We start from the raw sequence: 23,102 nt of genomic DNA on the forward strand, positions 1-23,102 counted from the left end.
TGCTCCATCTGTTCTCCAGACTGTTTTGTATATTTTTTGTCCACATCACCGAGCTCTCTAATTGGTTCTAAGTTGTTATTTGACTTTCTTAGATTGTCTAATATTTCTCTTCCTCAAAGATACCCCCCAGTTTTTTTTACCTTTAGGTAATGAGGTGATAGTCCCTTACAGACATCTTCAAACACAGGGGCTCAGCGAGAGTGAAGGCTCTGGAGTCAGGGCTCTGCTTTTACCTGGCTTAAGCTCTTTAACTTCTCAGTTCCCTGTCGAAAAAAGGAGATAATGAAAATAGGGGCGAAGTTCAGGAGTACATGTAAAGAGCTAGGGCTCAATAAATCATCATCATCATATTATTATTATTGCTAATGTTAATGGGTCGATTGCTATGCTCCAGGCATTGTGTTAAATGTTTTATTTGTATTACTCTCTAAATCCTCACAGCATCAGAGAAAGATCCCTATTTTGTGGATTAGGGAATTGAGGCACACGCCAGCTAAGAGACTATGTATGGAGCAGGGATGTGGTTTGACAAAGCCCATACTCTGACCATTCTGGTCGTCTATGATTATTGTGATAAGGAGATGATGTTATATTTAAAAAGCTCCTGCAAGTTCGGGTATAGCAGTAAGTGTCCCATACAGTATAGCTTTTATTAATTTTATGGCTGGTTGTCACAAGATGCTTAGGCTTTTGTTGTGATAAAGTTCAGCTTTCAACAATGCAATCAAATTCTGTTATTTTTAGAAGTGTAGGCACCAGTCACGATCCCGAAATAAATGCAAGGCGTTGTGTAACTGTATTTTAGAGTGTGGTACAGTACACGTTTAGTCCATCATAGTCTCATCACTTCTATCAGGACTTTTAAGAAAAAAAGATGGCGGTGGTAGAGTACGGGGGCGCGGCTGCCAACTCCGAGTACCAGCGTGCACAGAGGCTGCCCCAGGGGGCGGGGCCGGGCCGGCGCCACGTGGGAGGCCCCGACTCCAAAGCCGAGGCGCCTGCGCCTGCTTCTCGGGCTGGGCTCGGCCTCATCGAGCACGCGCACTCCGCCAAATTCTGATACCTCTGATTGGCCGACTCGCGTGCATTCCCCACCCCACCCCACCCCCATTGGCGGAGCCACCCCAGCTCTGGGTCCTTCGCTGGCTCCGAGGCGGAGCAGTGCGAGGGTCCAACAGCAGCGTGGCAACTGGGTTCCACAAGGACTGGTAGGGCAACTTCGGCTTCATTTGAGCGCTCCAGTCCAGGGGCGGAGGCAGCTCCCGTCTCCACATTCCGCCGCCGTTCCCCTCTCCACGACCTTGGTCGGGCATGTTTTCCAGGGCCCAAGTGAGGCGGATTCTGCAGCGGGTGCCTGGGAAGCAGCGACTCGGCGTCTACAGGTTCCTGCCCTTCTTTTTTGTCCTGGGAGGAACGATGGAGTGGATCATGATTAAAGTGCGCGTGGGCCAGGAGACCTTCTGTAAGTGGGGGCGGGGGGGGTGCAGCAGTCTCTTTTATTTCAGACAGGCAGGAGGCGGCAAGAGAGCCGTTTTCCTGGGAAATATCCTTAGATTGCAGACCGCACATTCCTCTCAGCGCTGAGCTGCTTTTATCCTGGTTGGAAGGGCGAGTGCAGTTCCCTTCGCTGGGCTGTAGAGACCCTCTCTGGCTCTCCAGGAAACGGGGCGACAAAGGCACACTGGCATCCAACCTTGAGGCCTTCCTTGCACTTTGAGGGGAGGGCACTTCTCTCCATTCAGGACGCCCTCCTTTCAGGCTTTTCCTTTGCCCATGCCAGTGAGATTGGGCGTAAGGAATAGATTTACTCACCGCACCTAGAAGCGAGTGGGATCCTGAGGATCCGTGGGAGCTCCTGCTAACTGCCTAGTTCTCTCTGGACTCTTAAGTCCAATCCCAGAGGGAGCTAGTTTGCCTTGCTTAGCTTTATAGGCTAGAGTCATTGGCCCAGCACTGTGAAAAGAATGCCTGGCATTGCTTTGTTGAGCACTAGCTGAGGACAGGCTAGGAAACTTCCCTAACTCCTAGGCCCTTTCTGTTTTCTCCCTCTCCGTAAATATAGTATTACTTGTAAATTGTCTACCCTCATTTAAAAAAAAAAGCGCTTTCTAAAGATATTTAGTCCTTCTGTTCATTCATTCACTAATATTTAATGAGCACTGGTGAGAGGATATAATGAACAAGGCAGAGGGTTCCCCACCCCAGAAGAGCTCTAGTGGGAGAGCTAGATCATACAGTTACTATCAAGTGTGATCAGTGCTGTGAGGGGAAAGGTGAGGGGGCATGGGAGTCTTGGGTGGGGCACCTTAATTCGACTAGGTGGTGCAGGGAGGCTTCCTGGAGAAGTTACCATGTCATGTAGGACCTTAAGATTGAGTAGGTGTCAGCCAGATGAGGGAAATGTTTATGGAGTTGAAAGTGTCTCATGCCAGTGGTAAGCATAGTCATGAGGGCCTAGGTGTGAAAGTGTGCTGTGTTTGAGGGACTGAAGCAGGTGAGCAGACTGAGGGATGAAGTGGTTAGAAAGGTGCCTGGGCAGGGCCACAAAGGGACTGGAGAACCAAGAATGTATCCCAAAGAACTGATGGGTTTTAAGCAGCAGCGTATTAACACATGTGGAGAGGAGGTTGGCAGGAATACTTAGGCTGTGTGGTTATCCAGGTTTATGATGGTGGCCTGGTCTAGGGTGGGGACAGAAGGGATGCCAAGAAGTAGATGGAGACACTTCAGAGGTGGGACTGGCAGGGCTTGGTGACTGAATGGACTCATGAGGAGTAGAGGCTCTTGTAGGGCACCTGGGACAGGGGGAACACAGGCAGGACAATCCTGGGCTCCATTTTGGACATGCTGAGGTGGAGATGGTTATATAGATCTGAAGCTCAGAAGGCAGATCTGGGTCTTAGATCTAGGCTTGTAGGTCATTCACAAGCAGATTGTGATGAAAGTCAGTCAAACTCTAACATTTTAAGGGTGACTGAGAGTGGCCAAAGAGGCAGGGAGGAAAACCAGAAGGGTATGTTATCAAAGAAAACAAGAGGTTCAGGAAGTTTGACTTAGTGAAAGGGAGGGAAGCCCCCTCTCCCCTACCAGGAGAGACTCGAAGATATGCAGATACCAACCAGGAAAGAGCAGGTGGAGAGGGGCTTGGAGATACCTTGGCCCTAGAGAGGGTGGGACGGGATGGGATCAGAGCAGGGCAAGGAGTAGCTCTTGGAAATTAGCTGGAAGAGTCCTTTACTGATGACTTGTCTCTGTGAAGAAAGAGTCCATGGCTATTTGGGGGTTGGTAAAGTAGCGTCAGGGTGACAGCTGAGGAAACAAGATTGTCAGGCATCACAGTGGACTGATTAGATGCAACAGTTGGTCCTACACTGCAAAGCAGCAGAGCGAGGCATGGAGAAGGAAGGAAGTTGTAACCTGTAGTTGTGGTTTTGAGAGTGTGTCAAAAAGTTGATATTGATGAGTTAGAGAATTTCAGCTGATTTGGGCAGGAAGAGAGAACAAGAGGGTCTGAGGAGGTATTCAGGGGCCAAGGGCCTGGGGAAGTTGGCAGAGGTCCAAGGTCAGGAGGCTAGAAAGTAGAGGATGAGGTCAGAGCAGAATGAATTTATTACTTCAGAGGAACACTGCAAATACATGGCAGAAGTTGACTGGAGAAGTCAGGAAGGTGAAGGGCTGGCGCTTCATCCCTGTGGGGGGTGGGGTTGCCTGGGAAGATGGCACAGGTCAAGGAGCTGAAGCTAGATGCCAGCATTTTCGGAAACTGAAGAGAAGTGATAGACAGCAGGTGCCAGTGCGGAGATGGTGGCAAATGGCAGAAGCCCTAGAGGAAAAGGGTAGAGAATCAGTATCTGGAAAGCAGCAGCTGAGAACAAGGAAGCTGCCCTCAAGTCCCCACAGAGAGCTGCAGGGCAAGTGCCCTTGAGGGGCCAATGAAAAGAATGATTTCAGAGAGAATAGAAGTTGCTGAGAGGTGTGCTAGGACATGGTCCTATCTTTGAAGACACTGACTCTGACCCTGCTATTGATATCGGGAACTCCATTAACATGGTCCTCATTCAAATCGTTTTAAGTTTATTTTGGCGTTGAATTTAACATTACCTTTGAGATTCAGGTGACAGACCCAGGCTATTGGCTAAATTACTTAAATATATGAGTATTTTTAAATCCTTAGTTTTTTAAAAATCTAAGTAAAATCTTTGTTTGATACAGACGATGTCTACCGTAGAAAAGCCTCAGAAAGGCAGTATCAGAGAAGGCTGGAAGATGCATCAGAGACTGAACTTCAGCAATCAATAAAGTGAATATGAAACTTTACTACTGGTTTCAATTCCTTTAAAAACATACTTTTCAGATCTCTTGTGCCTTTAGAAAGAATTTTTATAGTTTTTCCGCCTCTCCTTGAATACTTCCCAAGTCACTGATCAATCAGGATGCTTTTCAGTGCGGTCTGAATTGTTTGTGGAGTCCTCTGTTGTAGACTACAAAGGATAACCTTGTTTAATTTTCTGCAGAATTTAGATTTAATATGAATAAAATTAAGGTCTCTATTGCAGGATCATTTAAACCAGAATAATTATGCAGACTACATTTCTGCCAGTTACCAGTTTGCAAACATTTTGTTAGAATGATGGGAATTCCTGACCACACATGACTCACGTTAAGTGCTCTTAGGAATAGAAACAGCCCTTCCCTTGCCTAATTCTACTAACATACAAGAGCTGGAACTCCATGAGGACTGGGGGAGGAACAGTTTCCACTCCCCTCTGTGATGAAGATGTTGCTTTCATCCAGCTCCTCAAGATAAAGACACTGCTCCTTCCCAAAGAAAGTGAATCTTCAGAGTGTAAAGCAACCACAGACTTCACCTAATTAGAGGCCCAGTCTGTTGGGAGAGATTCTACAACCTGACCCAGAGTAAGTTTGGGTCAACTGGTAGAAAAAGCAAAGGCGTCTTTCCATTCTTGGATAACCACATCCAACATCTTTTCAAACAAGAAAGTATCTACGTATTAAGACTAAGTTTCAAAATAGTCTCTACCTTTTCCTCATGAATAAGGAAGCATATGCTTAAGGCCACAGGTTATCCTCAAGTTAATGATCTCTGCCCCAAACTGTTCTAAGGGATTGTTTTTTCCAATTTAAGTCAGTCCGTTTATGTTAGAACCAATTCAGTATAAGGAGCCACTGATTACTCAGATCTCATTAAAGCACTACTGAGTCACTGCTCAGATGGCTTGAGTGTGAAGACCAGTGATGACCAACAGCACCCGGGAGAGGAAAGTGGTTCTCACATGCACTTTTGTCACCTCGAGAGTTCCTGGTAACCCTAACCTCAGGCATTTTAGTGACTAGACTGCTGCATAAGAAATTTAAATTGTGGACTTAATTCCATTTGTTCCCCCAACCCCAGGTTTAGAAGCTTAAGTAATATTCTATACATACAGAGAATATGTAACATGCACACCTTTTATAAAGAATAGTTGTAAATGCTAATAAAACCAACTGACTTCTGTGTTTGCTGTGGTTTTCTTCCTTGGCCCACACCTCTGCCTCCACCCCAGAGAGAATCTCTAGTCTGAAATTCATGTTAAACTTTCCTAGAGTTTTCTTCATCTTCTTTTAAAAATACATGTATTAGAGTGCCAATTTATTGAAGACAACAAAACTTTGAAGATGACAAGACGATGTCTGCCTTCACGGCAGACTAGCAAGGCAAGTATTGTGTTAAATTGACACTTTCAGAGCACATTAATTTGGATGCCTTACAGTAAGAACTAATTTTTGTTAACCAAGGTGCAAGCCTTTTAACTGCCTCAATTTTTTAACCCTTTTACTAAGGAATATGACTACCCTACTTACCAGACAGTAGGGTTATTTAAGGGATCTTTATTAAAGTTTAAAGAGCAATGCTCTTACCTGTGGGGAGAGAGAAGGGGGAGGGTCAAGATGGAGGTGGAGGATTAAGAGGTACAAACTATCAGGTATAAAATAAGCTACAAGGATGTATTGTACAACATGGAGAATATAGCTAGTATTTTATAATACCTATAAATGGAGTATTAACTTTCACTCAGCAAATACATGTGAGTCTCTCTTGCCATTCCCTTTTTATTTTAATAAAATAATCCTGTAACTTTATTATAATGGTGGAGCTCTGGCTGCTTGCCCATCATCACAGGTGACAAGACTCTAAAAGTTAATGTGGAGCTGCCAGTTCCAGCTCTGATCTGTGTTCAGACTTCCTGTTGAGGGAGAGGAGGAGAAGATCCCGTCTTATTTAAGATACAGCTGTTTGAATTGCCTGTTATGTGCAGATTGACAGATGTCCCAGAAACCAATGCAACTTCACCTCTGCGGAACAGGAACGGGCCCACGGTGCCGTGTTTCCTGGGACTTTGCTCGCATTGCCTGGAAGGTACTCTGGGCCGAGGTAATTTGAATCTGCTCCCCAGATGGAGAGAATCCAAAGAACTCAGCAAGTTGTTTTATTCCAGTGGCCAGATTCTGAAAACAAAATTGTAAAGGGTAAACTTCTGTGGGAATTGGACCCTAAGCAAAAACAAGCTTCTTAGAATGGATTTGTTAAGCTTAACTCTAATTCATCTCTGTCTCTCTCTTCAGACTTACTTAGATTCTTCTGTCTATTTGAAATATCCCTGTTTAAAAAAAAAAGTGCTTATGTGCTGCTTACAAAACTGCAGTGCCCCCTAGTGTAAGCTACAAGGCAAACAATTTAATAACTCACATTTCAAAAACCACAATTCTTACTCTAGAAGGACAAAAATCTAATTAGCATTTATTGCTAGAAATATTCCTCCAGTGGGGTGTTGAGGAAAGAACGTGGGTTTTGGAGCTTCACCTTATCATCTAACTCATAGGGAAAGTACTCAGACACAGAGTAAATATGCTGGCTATCTTTGTTCATCTAGCAGTTGTTTTGGAAACGGAAAAAAAAATCTGAAGTTATAACTTTAAATCTCTTTTTGAAGTTTGGATTTTTTCACAGAGTTACTTTTTTTTTTTTTGGATGGGGAAGGTAATTAGGTTTCTTTTTTTTTATTAGTTTACTTTTTTAAATGGAGGTACTGGGGCTTGAATCCAGGACCTCATGCACGCTAAGCAGCACTCTACCACTGAGCTATAGGCTCCCCACAACCCGCCCCACTCCGAGTTACTTCTCTTTAGAAAACGAAAACAAAAACAAAAAAACCCCTACAAACTTAGACCACTGTATTTCCCGAAACAATTTCTCCCCTAGTAAAGCAGTATCAGTTCTTAGTTTCCACACACATGTATTAAATTCGGAATTTCTTGCCACATTTATGTGCAATCCACAAGATGTGAATTCCATATGTATTTGGGGGGATAGAAACAGAGTATTATTTTTCCAGGTGAACTTTCATTCAGCTGAGCTAGCACACTTCCAAACTAAAAAGGAACAGAGTCATACTTAGTATTGCTCAGAGTGTTCAGCTGGAATGTTTAACTATACATCATGATCATTCAAAATGTGCTCATGAGCACAGATGGCAGTACAGCCCTGAACTCTTAGAGGAGAACAGAACCACAGGGATTTGCAAAGTGATGTTAGAGGAAAACAGTTGGTTGATTTTACCAACACTTTCTATTAAAAGTGTGGTCATGTTTTAGGAGCTTATAAGCATGATAAAACATAATCTGGGCCACCTGTCTCTTTTGGCCACAGACAGCTGACTATCTGAAATGGGTTACACTGCTTTATGATATAGGACATGCTTTCCTTACCTTCCACTATCAGTAGGAACTTTCTGCAATTTTAACTTCAGCCTGCAGCGTGACTACATTCAGCTTCTGTGTTAATGCAGCCTGAGTCTGAACCAACATCTGGATGCAGACTTTTGCCTCCGCCCGAGGAGCTCTCTTCCCTTAAATTGGCAGCTATATCTCTATCAGCCTATAATTAAGGCTTGCAGGAATTAAACCTGCTTGAAACTAACATCTGACACAACGATTAACAGAACAACCAAACCTGGTTAATCCAAATCACTTTGCAAACTCCATTTTTATTTGGATTAAAAAGCTTTAGATGAACAAACATATGATACATACATAATATAAGACTAGTTATCACTTAAACCTCTTTTGATACAGAAATTAGAATAAACCAAGTTTTAATCAGGTCTGAAAATGTTCAAGTTCAAAAGTCAACAACACCAATTTGGAGATTTTACACAAAGAAGCGGTCCCTCTCAATTCTTCCTCATAGGAAGAGAAGGGTGGGTTCAAAAACAAAGCAGTTCAGAGCCTTTTAAATCAGTCGACTGACATACTATTTTAAACCTATAGGTTTTTTTCCCCCACATAAACAAAATTCTTTCCCACATGAACTTACATTTTGAAAACATCTAGGCCATTATACTTTCTAAGCCGTATCACTACAGTTCCTAAAACTCACGAAAGAAAAGAACTATAGTTCACTTGTACTTTCTTAAGTCAGGATTTTTTTTTTCCTTTTTCTTTTTTTGGTTCTTTTTTTGGAAGATGGCTGGACCTCAAATCTTATATACTAAATATTAACTGATATTCTCCAAGTTAATATACAGAAAGACATGATTCTAAAATAAATACATAGAGTTTTTTTTTTTTAACTTAATCAGGGCCTGCCTAGTGGCCCCCTGGCCTGGCTATGCACTGCCTTAGGGAAGCCCCTGGCTGGATCTGGTACCTACTGCGCCTCTAGACACTGGGAAGGAGCCTGGAGGAGGAGTGCTCTGGCTTCTAATGCCCTACACAGCCCACAGTGAAGAGTTTTTAGAGGCTTCCCAAAGAAGTCTCATCCAGACCTTAAAAAGGGAAATAAAATGGGCGCATGAAATAAATAAATAACTTAACCAATATTAAATTTCAGGTTCTTTGGTGTAATTCAAGGATGTTTAGAAATAATCTGACTGTATTCTACAGTCCATGATAATTCAATGGCCCAAAAAACCAGGAACTGAAGATTTCTTTCTCTGATTCAGTTTAACAATAAGGTACTGACATACCACTGTAATACACTAAAAAAAATTCAGATTTAAAATACTTCATGCAAATTGGGATTCAGTGGTTGACTATAGGCAATTAAGTTACAAGGGCCTCCTGTATTTCAAGCATCTAGATACAAGAGACTTTTTGTCATTTTACACTCTTTTGTCACCATGATTTAGCAAGAATGGTAATTAAATATCTAGGTATTGATTCATACCAGATTAAAAGAAAAAAGTATCCTCTGAGAGTCACTCTCTCAACCTACAACAGTGGAAACTCCACCACGATGGCAACTACCTTGTTACAATAAAGCAGGTTTCAAAAATGCTGAGTGAAATATTCTTGCATGTTTGATGCCTTCTACCTGTCTGAGTGTAACACACTGCTCCAAATGTTTCTTCTACGGTCATATAAGAGAGACAGGGTCATCAAACTCAGGTGTTTGGGATCTGTAAAGGTCTTTTTAGTGAGCATTTTCTTAAGTTATGATTCCTTTCTCCTGAAATTCAAAAGCACAAGCTAAATTTAATAATTACTTTAGAAAGTCTTAAATTTCTGGTTGAGAATTACAACCCTGAAACTTAGAAGAAAAAAAAAGCCACATCTGATGAGGAAATAAAGAATACTAAATCATACTTGCATCTGCAGGCAATCTATCCTTTTACAAGTATGCTTCTGACACAGCTCATAGACAGTTAACGCACTCCCTTCCCTATGTTAGGTTAGGTGTTACATTTAGAAATAAACCACCTCCATGCACACCTCAATGCTTTCTTCAAGATGAACTTCAATGTTTTTCAATGTAAGAGATTTAAAGTTTTAAATCATCTAACATGTATAGGCATAAATTGTGAATTCATTATAAACAGATCAAAAGTACCCTTAAACTTACCTGCTAAGACTAAATATAATTCAGGGTTGTGCATATGTTCTGCAAAAGTAACTGACACCACAGGTGTCTGACTCAGCACAAGAAAAAGTGCTTTCCCTCCAGGTGTCCAGGAGATGCACTAGCTGCAGAAGGATGCACAGCACTGACTTCAGACTTCTCAGTTAACAGAGCAAATGTACCATGTCTGTCAAACATCTATAACCTAACTAACAACCTTTCACTTCTCCTGTAAGGAACAGTTTTTGCAAAACTGGCTTAAGATATTTAGGCACATGAAACAGACACAAGTACACTCCCCTCTCTAAGAAGTAAACTAAGACCAACTTCACATTTGTCAAACTAATCTGTAAACTCTTGCATGTGTGTGATTTTTTTTCATTTTGTTTGTTCTTTTATTAAAAAAAAGAAAAGAAAAGAAAAAAACAAAAAACAAAAACCCCAAGCCAAGACAAAACCTTTGATGGTTTCAGTTCTATGGCAACAAGTAAAAAGATAAAACTTCAAGTCTACATATAGAACCAATTAGGAAACTAGTTTTCAACGAAGGAAACATATGCAAAAAAATCTTTGTGTATTTGATAAAGTCAACTTAATGTAACAAAAACAAATTGAAATAGCTTATTAAAAGTGTCCTTATATAAAAATGGCCTTGTGATGTACAGTAAAATGCAATAAAAATTATCATCCTTTGTTCCTCCCCCCACCCCCAGTAACTAAAATGGCTACTGTTCCACAAAACTCTTTATGCTTCTATAAAAGAAATGTAATTGATGTGATTAAAGGTTTTCTAGATTGTATGCTTGGCGAATGTTGAGGGTGTCTCGGAGCATCAGATCCCGAAGTCGCCAGAGGGCATCTGCCATGGTGGTATGGGCCCCTTTACTTTTCAGCCAGTGAGAGGGGAGGCGGCTCTCCTGTTCTTTTGACAAATGGACATCACGTCTTCGAGCTAGAAATTAAATAATGCAGACAGAGAAATATAAATAGGAATTTTAAGGTAACAAATTTTCCCTCAGTCCTAAGGTCTGTTAGATTTATTAAAACATAAAAAACATTTATTATTTATTAAATATTATGAATTTTAACTCTGCAGAGTATTTCCAAGCAAATTTCTTATATTGTTTTATTAGGCATCTTGTTTTCAGAAAACTACTTCACTTAGGCATGAGACTACCTAGCTAAGATGTCTCGTTTTATGCTTTACAGATTATCTAATTTATAACAAGGACTTCACAAAAGAGCTGCACAATGTAACACGATCACTAGAATGGGAACATGAGTGTTGCACAAACACTTAAAAGATCTGATTAATATTTTGTTGTAGACCCTCCTGATATTACATAATTACTTCAATATTAATAAAAATTCCTAAAAAGGTAAAGGTGAAGAAAGGGAAAACATACCTACTACTCCTAAAAGAAATCAAATTATCAAATTTGGCTTAGAAATGAAGAATAAGTAGAAACTTTCAAATTTATTTCCAGAAACTAGGCAAATTATTTTAGTATGTACTGAAAATATATGTTAAGCCTGCTGAACTAAATGAATAACTTGATAGGTTAACAGAAACATGTTTTCCAATTTTTTTTTAAAAAATTGAGGTGATATAATCTTTAATTTACCCAAATGCACCTATGCTATGCCCAAATGCCTGAAAAATAATTGACAAAACTCAGAATATACTTAAGCATTGATGTTTATGACAAAACTAAGCTCTGAAACTCAGCAAAAAAAAACCATTTTCAGTATGCGATGTCAATATACAAAGAAGATTCAAACACTTCAACTAAATACACAACTTACTTTATTTATACAGGCATTCCTCAGGTTTGGTTCCAGATCACCACAATAAAGTGAGTCACATGAAGTTTTTGGTTTTCCAAATGTATGTAAAAGTTGTTTATGCTATACTTTAGTAAATGTGCAATAGCATTATGTTTAAAAAAAACAACATACACACCTTAATTTTAAAAGACTATATTGTTAAAAAATATTAACCATCACCTGAGCTTTCAGCAAGTCACAATCTTTTTGTAATAGTAATATTGAAGACTGCTGATCACAGATCACAACAAATATAATAATAATGAAAAAGTCTGAAATACTATGAAAATTACCAAAATATGACACAGAGACAAGAAGTGAGTCGAAAGCTGTTGGAAAAATGGTGCTGACAGACTTGCTCGAAGCAGTGTTGCCACAAACCTTCAATTTGTAAAAAACACAGTATTGGAGAAGTGCAATAAAGCAAAGTGCAATAAAATGAGGTATGCCTGTATAAGAAAAATGGATATTCATCCTATGATATAATATGCCGACAGCAGTGGGAAGCCTTTGATAAAGCAAAGGCTTCTTGAGAAGGACTCTCCTTACCTGCCAGGGTCTGGTCCCACTTGCTAATGCTGTTGGATTCAGCACTGAGTCCTTCAATATATTTTAGGTAGGCCTCTGAGTGGAGAAGCCGTTGAGTCTTCGGTGGGGGAGCCACAAACATGGGCGTTGTCGGCTGCTGTATGACAGGGGGGCCAGTTGGATGTGGGCCAGGATATGGAGGTGGTGCCTGCTGCCCTGGAGGCCCCAAAACTCCTACCTGAAAGAGCACAGACCACATGGTGAGGGAAAAACATACTTGGCACATGCTCTGAGAAAGAGAATAACTTGAATTCTTTCGAGTCCTAGAAAATCCAACTTGGAGGCTCACCTGCTGTCCATATGGACTTCCACCTGGTGCTGGAGTCCCTACCATAGGGGCCACTCCTTGGTTCATCACACCTATGATTCAGAATTATAGGCACAATTAGAGGCTCTGGGTTGAGAAGACAGAAAAACTACTGTCTGATAAGAAAAGCCATTTATAATGCAAACCTATGATCCCTACCCTTGAGTCTTTGTGGATAGGAACCCTAAACACCCAAGATGCAGCACTCATATAGAAAATTCATAGTCTTTCTTTTTTAGATACTTTAAGGACAAAGCTAGTACAATTTGTCAGATGTACACTAATTATTCATGACTTAGAAATTATCTGAACACTGCATAAAGTTCTAGTATTTCTAGTAACCTAGTCAGAACACTGCATAAAGTTCTAGTATTTCTAGTAACCTAGAGTTAGAACACACCTCTATTTTCAAGGAATTTTCTTTTGACAACACATTTTCCTGCCACTGAAGCCCATGTTTAATTTCAGCAGTAATGGCATGGCACCAGGCTCAGCTAAATGTAGTGTGTTAGGACAATGGGGACACGAGGGTAGGGGTTGCACAAGTGCACAGTTAGATGACCTTTGTGGAGGCTGTCCCCTCCCAGGCCAGCAGCACAGCACCTCTGGTTCTAACTGGGGTTGCTAATGTTCACAGAGGACACTGCCATCTGTAGCACAGCACTCTGAAAAGGGGTCATCTGGAAGTAGAACAGCTTTAGTGCTATCACTTCAAATGCAAAATGACAAAGGGAAGAGAAAGATTTCATGGTCCTACTATATTTGTACTATGTATAAACTTTCCTTGGTGACTCCTCAGAAGCAATTTCTGTCTCACAGGTACCAGCTGATAATAATGGGATGTCCTAAATTTAGTGTCTGGGGCTATTTTAATCTCAGGACTGTCCAGTTCCTATTCTCATAAAACAGAGAAATAGGCAAGAGATTCAATTCATTAAAAACTAACTAACTACAGCCAAAACCCTGGTGAACTGGTTAAACCTTAATTAAGTCCAGCCGGCTGCACAGAAGGATCAAGAGGAGCTAATTTTACATCCCATAGTTTCTCTGGATTCAAAATGTTGGTATTTTGACCAGGCAGAATCAGCCCACTATTTTAAGGTTCAGAACTGCTAAATATCACTCCTGAGAAGTATCAGACATTTGTTAGAGAGAAAATAAGTGAAAACAAGCTTTCTGTTGACAAAGCAGGGATTTTTATATTCCAAGGGCCCAGAAAGGTACTGGGTCACAATAGTAGGATCCTAATGATTATTTGTGAATGAGTGAAGAGGTTGTGGTGGGTAAGCAACTGCTCCAGCAACATATCATTAACCCCTGCCCACTCCAGGATACTCACCCACCTCAGTGGGCCTCCCTGAACTGCCTGTGTCAATCTTTGCAGGGCAGCACCAATAAATCAGCAACCAAGCAACCAACCCGCTATGCTTCCTCTTTCTACAAATGCCATGCCAGGGAGCAGCCAGTGAGAATGTGGGCCGAGTCACCAGAGGAGCTCACTGAATCCTCCTCTCCTTAAAGCCTGATCAGATGTGTGCACGTGTAGACACTAAGAAGAGTTCTTCCCTGTCTCCTTATCATCAGGTGTGTTGTGCTTCCCTCAAATGCAATTTAGAATTTGAAGAAAGGGGAAAGGGATATAGCTGTTCCCTAATGCCCACCAAAAGACCTGCTATCTAGAGGGTACTAGCCTTAGGTGTGGCTCCTACTGAATACCACACGCAGCTAGAAGGCAACTCCAACCTAGTCTGACTGCTCAGATACTCTATTCCAAGGGGAGAGGGCACAGAATTAAGGCCACCTCTACTTGCCACAGGGGCACACCAATTTTATGATTGACATCTGCTGCAACAGCAACTCACACACAGGTCACCATTTCTGTAACGAAGCGCCCACTCCCACAAACATTCCCTCCCACAGGTTATGTCTGGATCAAACACTTCGCTGGAGTTGTGGCCATTCTCTAAGCAGTACTCACATCACAAAGAGTGTCACTGGAGGCTCTAGGCCAAGTCACCAGGTTCCCTCATCCTACACACTGCTAGTTACACCCTCTAAAGTATTGTTTGGGACTCTTTATAATCCTAGGATTAGTAGGTGTAGTACTCTTGTAAGCAAATCTAACATTTCTACGTTTTATCATCTGGGCCGGATCTTTAGCTAATATTTTGGATAATGGGCCAAATGCTGTTTCAAGTCACATTCCCTCCAACTAGATTATGGCTAAGGGTCAGTTCTTTTGCATATGATAGCAATTAATATAGGAATTAGTGCTTTTCCTTTCATAATAATCTTTCAGCTTGCTAATTAATTAATCAAACTGTAGCTATTTCTGGACTCCATTTATGTTTCTATATGCAGTAACTTCTGAGCTTCTGTTGACAGACAAACCAGTGCCTACAGTTAGTAGGGTGGGCTATGCTGTTCTTTAAAATTTATGTCACGCTTCTTTGGGGACTCAGATACAAAACACTAGTTCAGTGCGAATTTGTTCTCTCCCACCTTTTTTGTTCCTAGAAGGAATGACTGAAGGATTTCTAAAGAGTTCGACATTAGCAACTCTGCATTCCCCTTAGAAGGGCTGTCTGATAAGCAAGAGATGGAGCAGGGACTCTACAAAAGCACTTGTGAGGTAAGAATTGAAGCAGAGGAAGGAAGAAATGCACTCAGGAGCAAAAACTGTTGTTTATATGTGACTCATTCTCAACTAGCAATGTGGGAAACCTCATTCACTGATGAAGAGAGCACAGCATGACCTTCCAGGCTGTTTGGCTTTCAGAACATTTGTCATATTGTTTGCGTGATTTTAGAGTACGCCTCCTGCCCCTTGGTCTGCTAAGTCTGGTTTCTGCCATGTGTCCTGTGTTGCTGCTGCTAGGCAGCCAGGTGCCCAAGGGCACAGATGCTAAGCCACCTGCTCAACACACAGGACAGGCCCTGCTGCTGACACCCCTGAGATTCTCAGTGAGGAAAAGCCTGCCCACATGGGCAGCAGGTACCTCCTGGAACAACTGGCTGAAGGAGGAAAAAGAGAATATGAAGATGAGATTAATGAGTGAATGAGGATGAAGTTCTTACCCGGTGGTGGGATGCCTGGGAGGCCAGGCACACCTGGCGGAAGATGGTGGGGTGGAGGCCCCCCAGGGTGAAGTGGCTGCATGCTGCCCATGCTAACAAGGCCATCAACTGGGCCCTGCAAAGGTGGAAGGCCTGGCGGATAGCCACCCATCATGCCTTGAAGGACACAACAAATTTCAGACATGCATCATTAACATGCAACATGACCTAAGTAAAAACAAACCCCCCACATGCACTACTAATGAATAAAGCGCCCTTAGTACTGCATGATATAACGGCAATTAGTGCAATTATTTTGTTGCAATAATGAACAAAATAGACAGTTACAAATATGAAATACAACATTTCTGGATGTATTAGTACTTAGTATATTATTATTTGTAGTTATTTTCCCTGGGATAAATATGCTGCATGTTTTCAGTTAAATAATAATAAAGAGTTCTAGTAACAGCCTTCCCAAGGTCAATATTATTGCAAGCTGAGCTGTTCAAACAGGGTGACCAGTTCTGCCGACTGCAATTCTATTGAACAGTATAAACCATCATTCCACTCTGCCCACACTCATATGCCTATCATGGGTACACATGAGGGGAAACTGGAATGGAGGGAAATGAGGCGGGCAGCCCTGATCACAAAGCATGGTTCTCCAGCATGCGGGAGGTGGGCAAAAATTTTTCAAGTCTTCTATATCCACTCCTCCTCCCTTCCAGACCTCCACTGCAGGTAAGAATGGATCATGCTCGGGCTTGAGCTGGGGAACAGTGAAGAGCCATCACAATGAATGATTTTTCATCTTTAGATCTCAAAACATGATAAAATAAAGATAAAGCCTAAACCTTCCCAAGCCAACCTAAGCCCAGGTCACTCAGCAGCCTGCATGTAGACCTTAGGAGGAACGGCTGGAGAATCAGGCTCTGCTGACATGAGAAAATGCCAACTGTCATCATTGTCTCCAAGCTCACAAATGTCCTCACATAAATCTTCAGTTAACAGGGAACATTTTAAATGAGGTACAGCATTTCTGTGAACAGAGGTTTTTAATACCTTTATTTTCAAAGTGCATCTTCACAACACAAAATATTTTCTGCTGGCTAGGGAAGAGTTTCAAGAAACAAGTATTTTTGGCAAAAAGAGTTAAAGGACGAAAATAATTTCAAAATGTCAAAGACTCACCTATCAAAACAACTTTAAAGCCACATGACATTTTTTAGGAAAAACAACTTGATTTTTCTGGGACTTGGAATGATCACAATGAACAAAACACAAGACTCCCCCTAAAATGCAATCACCTTTGATCACAGCTTGTTGCACAAAGGCAGGGTTGAGGGATTGGTGCCAAACCTCATTTTTATATAATATTCTTTGCAGAGGGACTCTGGGAAACAGTGGAAAACTCCAGATTCTAAGAATTTTACTCTGACTTTCCCTGAATAATTAGCTGAAAGGTATTTATTTATAAAAGTTTAGTCTTTTTAAGCTATAAAATTACTCAAAATTCTGAGATTGATTCAGCTCGCTTCATCATTTCTAAGCTGACTAAAAAACTTACAATTACATAGACCAATAAAACAAAATTTAAATAATATCTCTATATGTAAAAAAAGATTATGAGGTTCATTTTTTAAAAATAAGAGCTGAGAGTAAAAACTGCTTTTGAACAGACACCATCATCTTAAACATGAGATCCAATACTACCAAACTGCCCTTTAACCACACCACTAGACAGAGCTTTTAGGGATAAGTAGGTGGGACTTAAGAATGTTAGGAGGCTTTGCTTTCAATTACAAAAGCCCATCTGAACGCAGCCTTCATGGGCTGTGCTTAAAGAAATTATTAGTAACCAAAAGACATGACACTTGTCTTCATTAAACTGTACTTTGGCATTTATTATCCCAGTCACATGTGTTCAAATGAGCTTCAATGCTTGTAAGCAAAGCTGGGCTCAGACAGCAACAAGGCTAAGACTTAGGCCCTATGCAACCTGTAAACCCATGAAAAATCACCCTCTTAGCTGTAAAGTTCCTATTGTGGAACAGACTGGTTACTGTAGAGAATGCTTGCCCTTCACTCCTAGGGCCCAGAAGTCTGGGCAGTACGTGCTTAATAATGGAGCAAAGGCTTTCTTCAAGGGGGCCCACCCTCCTCACCCATCAGAGCTCTATGATGTTATTCCCCAACAGGGAGCTAAAATGCTGCAGCTGCTGTTTTTTTTTAATGTTTTTAGCTGTTTGAATTTGTTTTATGAATGTGTCCCTGGGCTTTTTAGTCAAGGGCACAGTGCTACAATACCACATTATCAAATAGAACAAAACAGAATGTCAATGAGGGAATTCTAACTTTCAAAGTCCCCATGTTTAAGGCCTGATTTCTAAAAACCTCTGGAACCCCATTAACCAAAATGGGCCATGGAATAGAGCAGGCGATTATGAGATTTGTTAGATCAACATCAGTTAAACTGAAAGTACTGAAAAGCCATGATTCAGATGTGCTCTGGCGAGTGCAACTGCTGAATTCAGCGACAGTGCATTTGAGAACTTGCCATCACAAAAGGTAGGAGCGACAATGGAAAAGTTATCCTATGCTACTCTGCCTTAAAAAGCAAATTAAAAAAAGCAAAACCCAAAACAGCATCCTAATGAGCCTGCCTTGAACAACATTATCTTAGACTCCCTGCAAAAAAGAGGTCAGACTGTTTGCTTAAGAAGAAACACAGGTGGCTTGAATGGACCTCACCAGGCTAAGAGAGATCACAAAGGAGGGATCCGAGAAGTGGTCCACCGGCTACTCATTGGAGACACATCAGACAAGGATATTCAATCAAGAATGGCCAAATTTTCTATGGCTACCAGAACCAGAGACAACACACACAAGCAAACCACATTCATCATTTTCTTTTCTTTTTTAAAAAATATGTGACTGGGATACTAACAGAAAATGCAGTTTAATGTAATTAAATAGAAAAGCATTACAGAGTGGGCACAATGAATTGAATAAGGACTTTGTATTCCACTAGGCAGTCATGCACATTGGTGACCAAGAAAGGATTTATAATTCACTGTCAAAAATCCTTTTAAATGGTCAGTCTTTTAAGAATGGCTGCAGCAGAACAAGGCAAACTGAATACTGGAATGAGACGGGAAAATCACCATCACCTAAAGACTAGTTTTGGGTTTTCTCTTGGAGTCCCTCTGGAACAGAATTCAGGATCTGTTTTTATTTCCTGCTATAGCGCTCTCTCAAGAGCAGTCTCAGGTGGAGAATATCGCCAGACCATGCCCACAGCCAGGGAAGAGCTGCTCCCTACCAATTTCCAGGGTTGGGCCCAGGGCCCATTTCTGGGGCAGAGGGGAGGCATTGCCCATATGGGAAAGGCGATATTAAGGACAACATGGATGACTTCAAATTTTGAATCTGTCATGAGAAAAGTCTAGAGTCTGTGGCCTACTCCTTGTTGGAGAAAAAAAAAAATGAAGGAATTTCTTAAAGTGGAAAAAAATGGTCTTAGCTCCTGTTTTTACCTGCAACAGGTGTCAACTGCTGATTGAGCATCCCCATTGGTGTTGGTGGTGGCACCACCCCCATGAGAGCCCCCACAGGGGTGCCTGCTCGGGGAGAAGCACTCGGCTGCTGTTGCTGTGCTGCTCGCTCTCTCTCCTGCTGCTCAGCAACTTTAGCTGCCCGCTCTGTAAAGGCATTTCAGATTTTCAATTCTGTTTTTAACCCAGGAATTCAAAATACCATCCATTGCATTCAACAGGACTAGTTAAAACACAGGCAACAGTTCTGTCTCAATGGAAGGAACAGTAGATGACTAGTCTCAACACAGGAGGAGTCGGGCCGATTTCACTTGGTAACCTAGAGTCCAGCTTTCCTATCCCATCTTGAGAACTGGTCTGCAAAGATTTCAAGAATGTTAAGACTGCAACACACATTCAGAAAGCACAGGTTTTATTTAAACACGTCACCAGAGTAACCAACGCTGTTAATCTCACAAGGCACCCTGAAGATGAGAAGCGCTACCATTATTCTAGTATTAATAGCATTATAAATTATTTATAATTTCAACATGAAGCAATTCCATGGCCCATTATAATTTTTGGCACAATTGTTACTTACTATATTTTCCTGATTCCTTGCACCCAATTTTACTAAGATTTTGAGGACTCTTGTCATTAGTGTCATGGGGTTTATAGCAGCTGAAGAAAATTAACTCTGTAAGGGAAAAGTAGCTTACTGCCTCCTCAAGGTTTTAGGGAAAATAAACGCTAATTTGTATATTCTAATGAAGCATAGAGGTCATGTTTAATAAACCCCAAGGGAAAAAAATGCATAATACTCCAGGCTACAGTCATCAGAAGCAGGGAATTATATATATATATGTATGTGTGTATATATATATACATATATGAAGCAATGGACAATGTACTGAAAGAACCAGGTTTCCTGAAGCTGAGCAGTTCAATACTGACTATAAATCATCCTAAATCAGCAAAAGTTTCAGAATTCATACTTATTTCAACCAAAATGCAAGCGGAGCATTTGTTTGTGCCAGTTCTGGGCTGTGGAACATCCCTGCTACACCCCTCACTCTTTTGAGCTACTCTGTCTGCATCTCCATAGCCAGTAACCAGTAGCCAGTAATTACTAGAGAACTCTAGAAATGTGCATTCCCAAAGTTCCCACCATACAGGGTTTATTTTGCTTCACCATTCATAAATACGAAATCCTCTCCACTCCTCAGATGGGCAAACAGGGGCTGGGAGACAGGTAGTGACTTGTCTGATATACAGAGAGAACCAGCAACCTGTGGCCCTGATTCCTGGCACCACATTCCAACTGCCACGCATTAACCCTCCAACAGGGAATTCAAAAGGCTACCACTGGCTGATCTGAGGAGGGGGAAAAATAGTTCGAGGTCACATGGCTTTAAAGAGACTCAAGAAGCAACAGCTCCAGTCCTCCTTTGTATAAGAATGCGAAAGTCAAGCAAGTCAAAGCTTCCTTGGCTGTGAAAGAGCTGCCTGCAAAGACTCATCATCACTCACTAACACTGTCCCAGGTTACAGATCCTCCGTACAATGAGCGTGAGGGATGAAGGCCACTTGAACAACCCATTTCCTTGAACTATCAGTAAAAAAACACTGATGACCTAGACCCCTACATTGGTTCTAGTATTTTCATTACACAAATGACACAATAAAATGGGAGAGCAAAAAAAAACGAAGTTGAAAAAAAATTCAGCCTTGTGGATAGAATATTGAACTGGCTACCTGTTCTTTCCAGGAGGAGCCCATCTGGGCTGTTTTAGGAAAGAGAATTATTAAATGAAGCCAGCCAAACTACAAACTTTGCGTTTTGAATTCAATGGGTCAAAACACCAAAAGTTCAGGTTTTCTATCATAGGCAGACACTGCTGAGTCATATAACTCCTTTCACTAGGTTCTCACTGAATTTCAGACTCCCCTCTGAATTTGGGAGAACTTCCCAGAAGCCATTATTTCTCCTTCTCTTTTCTGCTCTAGCATTTTTACTTTTATGTTTTCTCCAGACACATTTCTTACTCTTGTTCGCTCTACTCTAAATAACCAGCTATGCAGTACTGGCTTTGCTGGTCCTGGACAAGGCTTTCCAGCTATGTGGGGTGAGCTTCATTTCTAACATTTCTCCAGCTTAATGATATATCTGGTCTTAACTTCCACTAAGGTTAGAAATATCAAAGCTCTCCAAAGTTCTAGGTTCTTACAGAACTCACAAGGGTTTCTCAAAGAATGTTCTGTGAAATATTCGTTCTTCAAGATATTAGCAGGTATTACATGAATACCTGATCAAGTTTCAGGAAAAGCCAGTTGAGAAAAATAGGTTCTGTACTACAAGGTTAAAGATATTAAAAGCAATATGCAATGTAAGTTTCCAAGATAGAAAGTGTATGGAGTGCTTCTCAAACTGGTTTTTCCACAGATATTTTCTGGCTGAGCATCTTGTAGGATTAGGGTTCTGCAGAAGATCCTTGGGGAAGCCTGTCAGATAATTTTCAACTAACTGTAATAAATGAAAAGGATAATTTTTTTTACAGGAGTTTCTTTGGAAACTCCATAAACTTTAATGAAGGAGGCAGCCTTAACAATTAATTTCTTTATGTTGGCTGGAAAATAATGGATTTGGACCCAGCCAAGAAGAGTAATGATGATCAGTGTGGTCAATCATTGAGAGAGGCTTTAAACTGGCAAAATAAAATATTATATACAACTCCAAATGGAAAAAGTAGTACAGCTGTAAGGGCAACAGTCCTGCCTAATCTAATGTTTACTATTCATTTCTTTGTTAAAGTCATACCTGACATGCTAAAAAACAAAAAACCCCAAAAATCTCTGTTAACTAATTGTCCCTAGTGGCTAAGAACCACCAAATCCTTGAATGATAGTTTGTAATCCAAAATAATGTAATCACAGAGAACAGGAAAATGAAGGCAGTTGAGCTTTATCAAAGAGAACCCAAGCACCTTACTTAAAAGTAGCTATGGATGCAGACACGACACAGGCCAGGAATGGCCTAGGAAACCAAGCGCTTCAGCCAAGCCTCAGTCTGGAGTTTATACATATGGCTTATCAAGAGCCGTAATAGAAGATCACTGATTTTGAAAGCCCCCTTTCGGATGAATTTTAACCAAAATTATATTTAACATCCTTGTACAAAATCATTCCCCAGCTCAACACGTGTGTAGCTTACAGGACTCAACGAAAGAAGAAAATCATGCAATTTTTAATAGCAAAGTATTTGAAAACTTTTGGGGAAAAAAAAAACCACACCAGCATCAGAGGCCAAGTCAGAGGCAGCACTTGCTCAATCAGGACAAGGCTGACACTTAAACTGCTGGATGGGAGCCATTTGAGACAGTCCCCAACACATAGTTCATGTGCAAGTGGTAAGAACAAGAGAGTAAAACCTGTCTATGTACGTGCATTGCTGAAAACGCTCCCTTGCTTAGAAAGCCGAAGACAGTTGTGCCTAGGCTCTATTTACCTTCATATTCTGCTTTCTTGGCTGTCTCAAGGTTTCTCCATTCTGTCCCCACCAGTCGGCTGAGCTCCCCAAAAGAGTAGTCTGGGTGCTGGGCCTTAATCACAGCTCTCATCTCACTGCTGAACAGGATGTAGCCACTCATGTTGATTTTCCTTTTGGAGCCTTCCTTCTTTGCACTGCCTTTGGCAGACTTTGGGGTAGACTGCAAGACAGAAAGCTCTTATAGTGCATCAGAACACTGCATTTGGTTAACTGCTCAAAGTTTCTGGAACCCAGGAACATGTGATTTAACAGCTACTGTTTTATAGACATGTTCAGTTTATAGCTGGCCATTTTCCTGTTCAAAACACAGCTCTTCCTTGCCTCTTACCATATAAGAAATAA

The 23,102-nt window shown here is 41.2% G+C and overlaps 2 protein-coding genes across 34 annotated transcripts in view; one reads left to right on the forward strand and one right to left on the reverse strand.

The window, feature by feature from the left end:
* Positions 1-1,099: 1,099 nt before the first annotated feature.
* UQCC5 (ubiquinol-cytochrome c reductase complex assembly factor 5) lies at positions 1,100-4,317 on the forward strand. Its single transcript, XM_006196393.4, has 2 exons — positions 1,100-1,462; positions 4,213-4,317. Exons 1-2 carry the CDS (start codon positions 1,312-1,314, stop codon positions 4,302-4,304), a joined length of 243 nt encoding a protein of 80 aa, XP_006196455.1. The 5' UTR covers positions 1,100-1,311; the 3' UTR covers positions 4,305-4,317.
* Positions 4,318-6,085: 1,768 nt separating this feature from the next.
* Positions 6,086-23,102, reverse strand: part of PBRM1 (polybromo 1) — a 102,238-nt gene continuing 85,221 nt past the window's right edge. For 13 of the 33 annotated variants that reach the window (XM_072941443.1, XM_072941431.1, XM_072941440.1 and 10 more), the window contains 6 exons: positions 22,719-22,920; positions 19,217-19,381; positions 15,699-15,854; positions 12,603-12,673; positions 12,275-12,491; positions 8,026-10,850 (listed from right to left, as the gene is read on the reverse strand). In XM_072941443.1, the coding sequence (XP_072797544.1) occupies positions 10,678-10,850; positions 12,275-12,491; positions 12,603-12,673; positions 15,699-15,854; positions 19,217-19,381; positions 22,719-22,920 (984 nt within the window). In that variant the 3' untranslated portion in view covers positions 8,026-10,677. Of the gene's footprint in view, positions 6,508-8,025; positions 10,851-12,274; positions 12,492-12,602; positions 12,674-15,698; positions 15,855-19,199; positions 19,382-22,718; positions 22,921-23,102 lie in introns of those variants that run through there. The other 20 variants (XM_072941459.1, XM_072941458.1, XM_072941457.1 and 17 more) reach the window with 6 other exon arrangements.

This window comes from Vicugna pacos, chromosome 17 (genome assembly GCF_048564905.1).
Source record: "Vicugna pacos chromosome 17, VicPac4, whole genome shotgun sequence".
Classification (NCBI taxonomy): Eukaryota; Metazoa; Chordata; class Mammalia; order Artiodactyla; family Camelidae; genus Vicugna; species Vicugna pacos.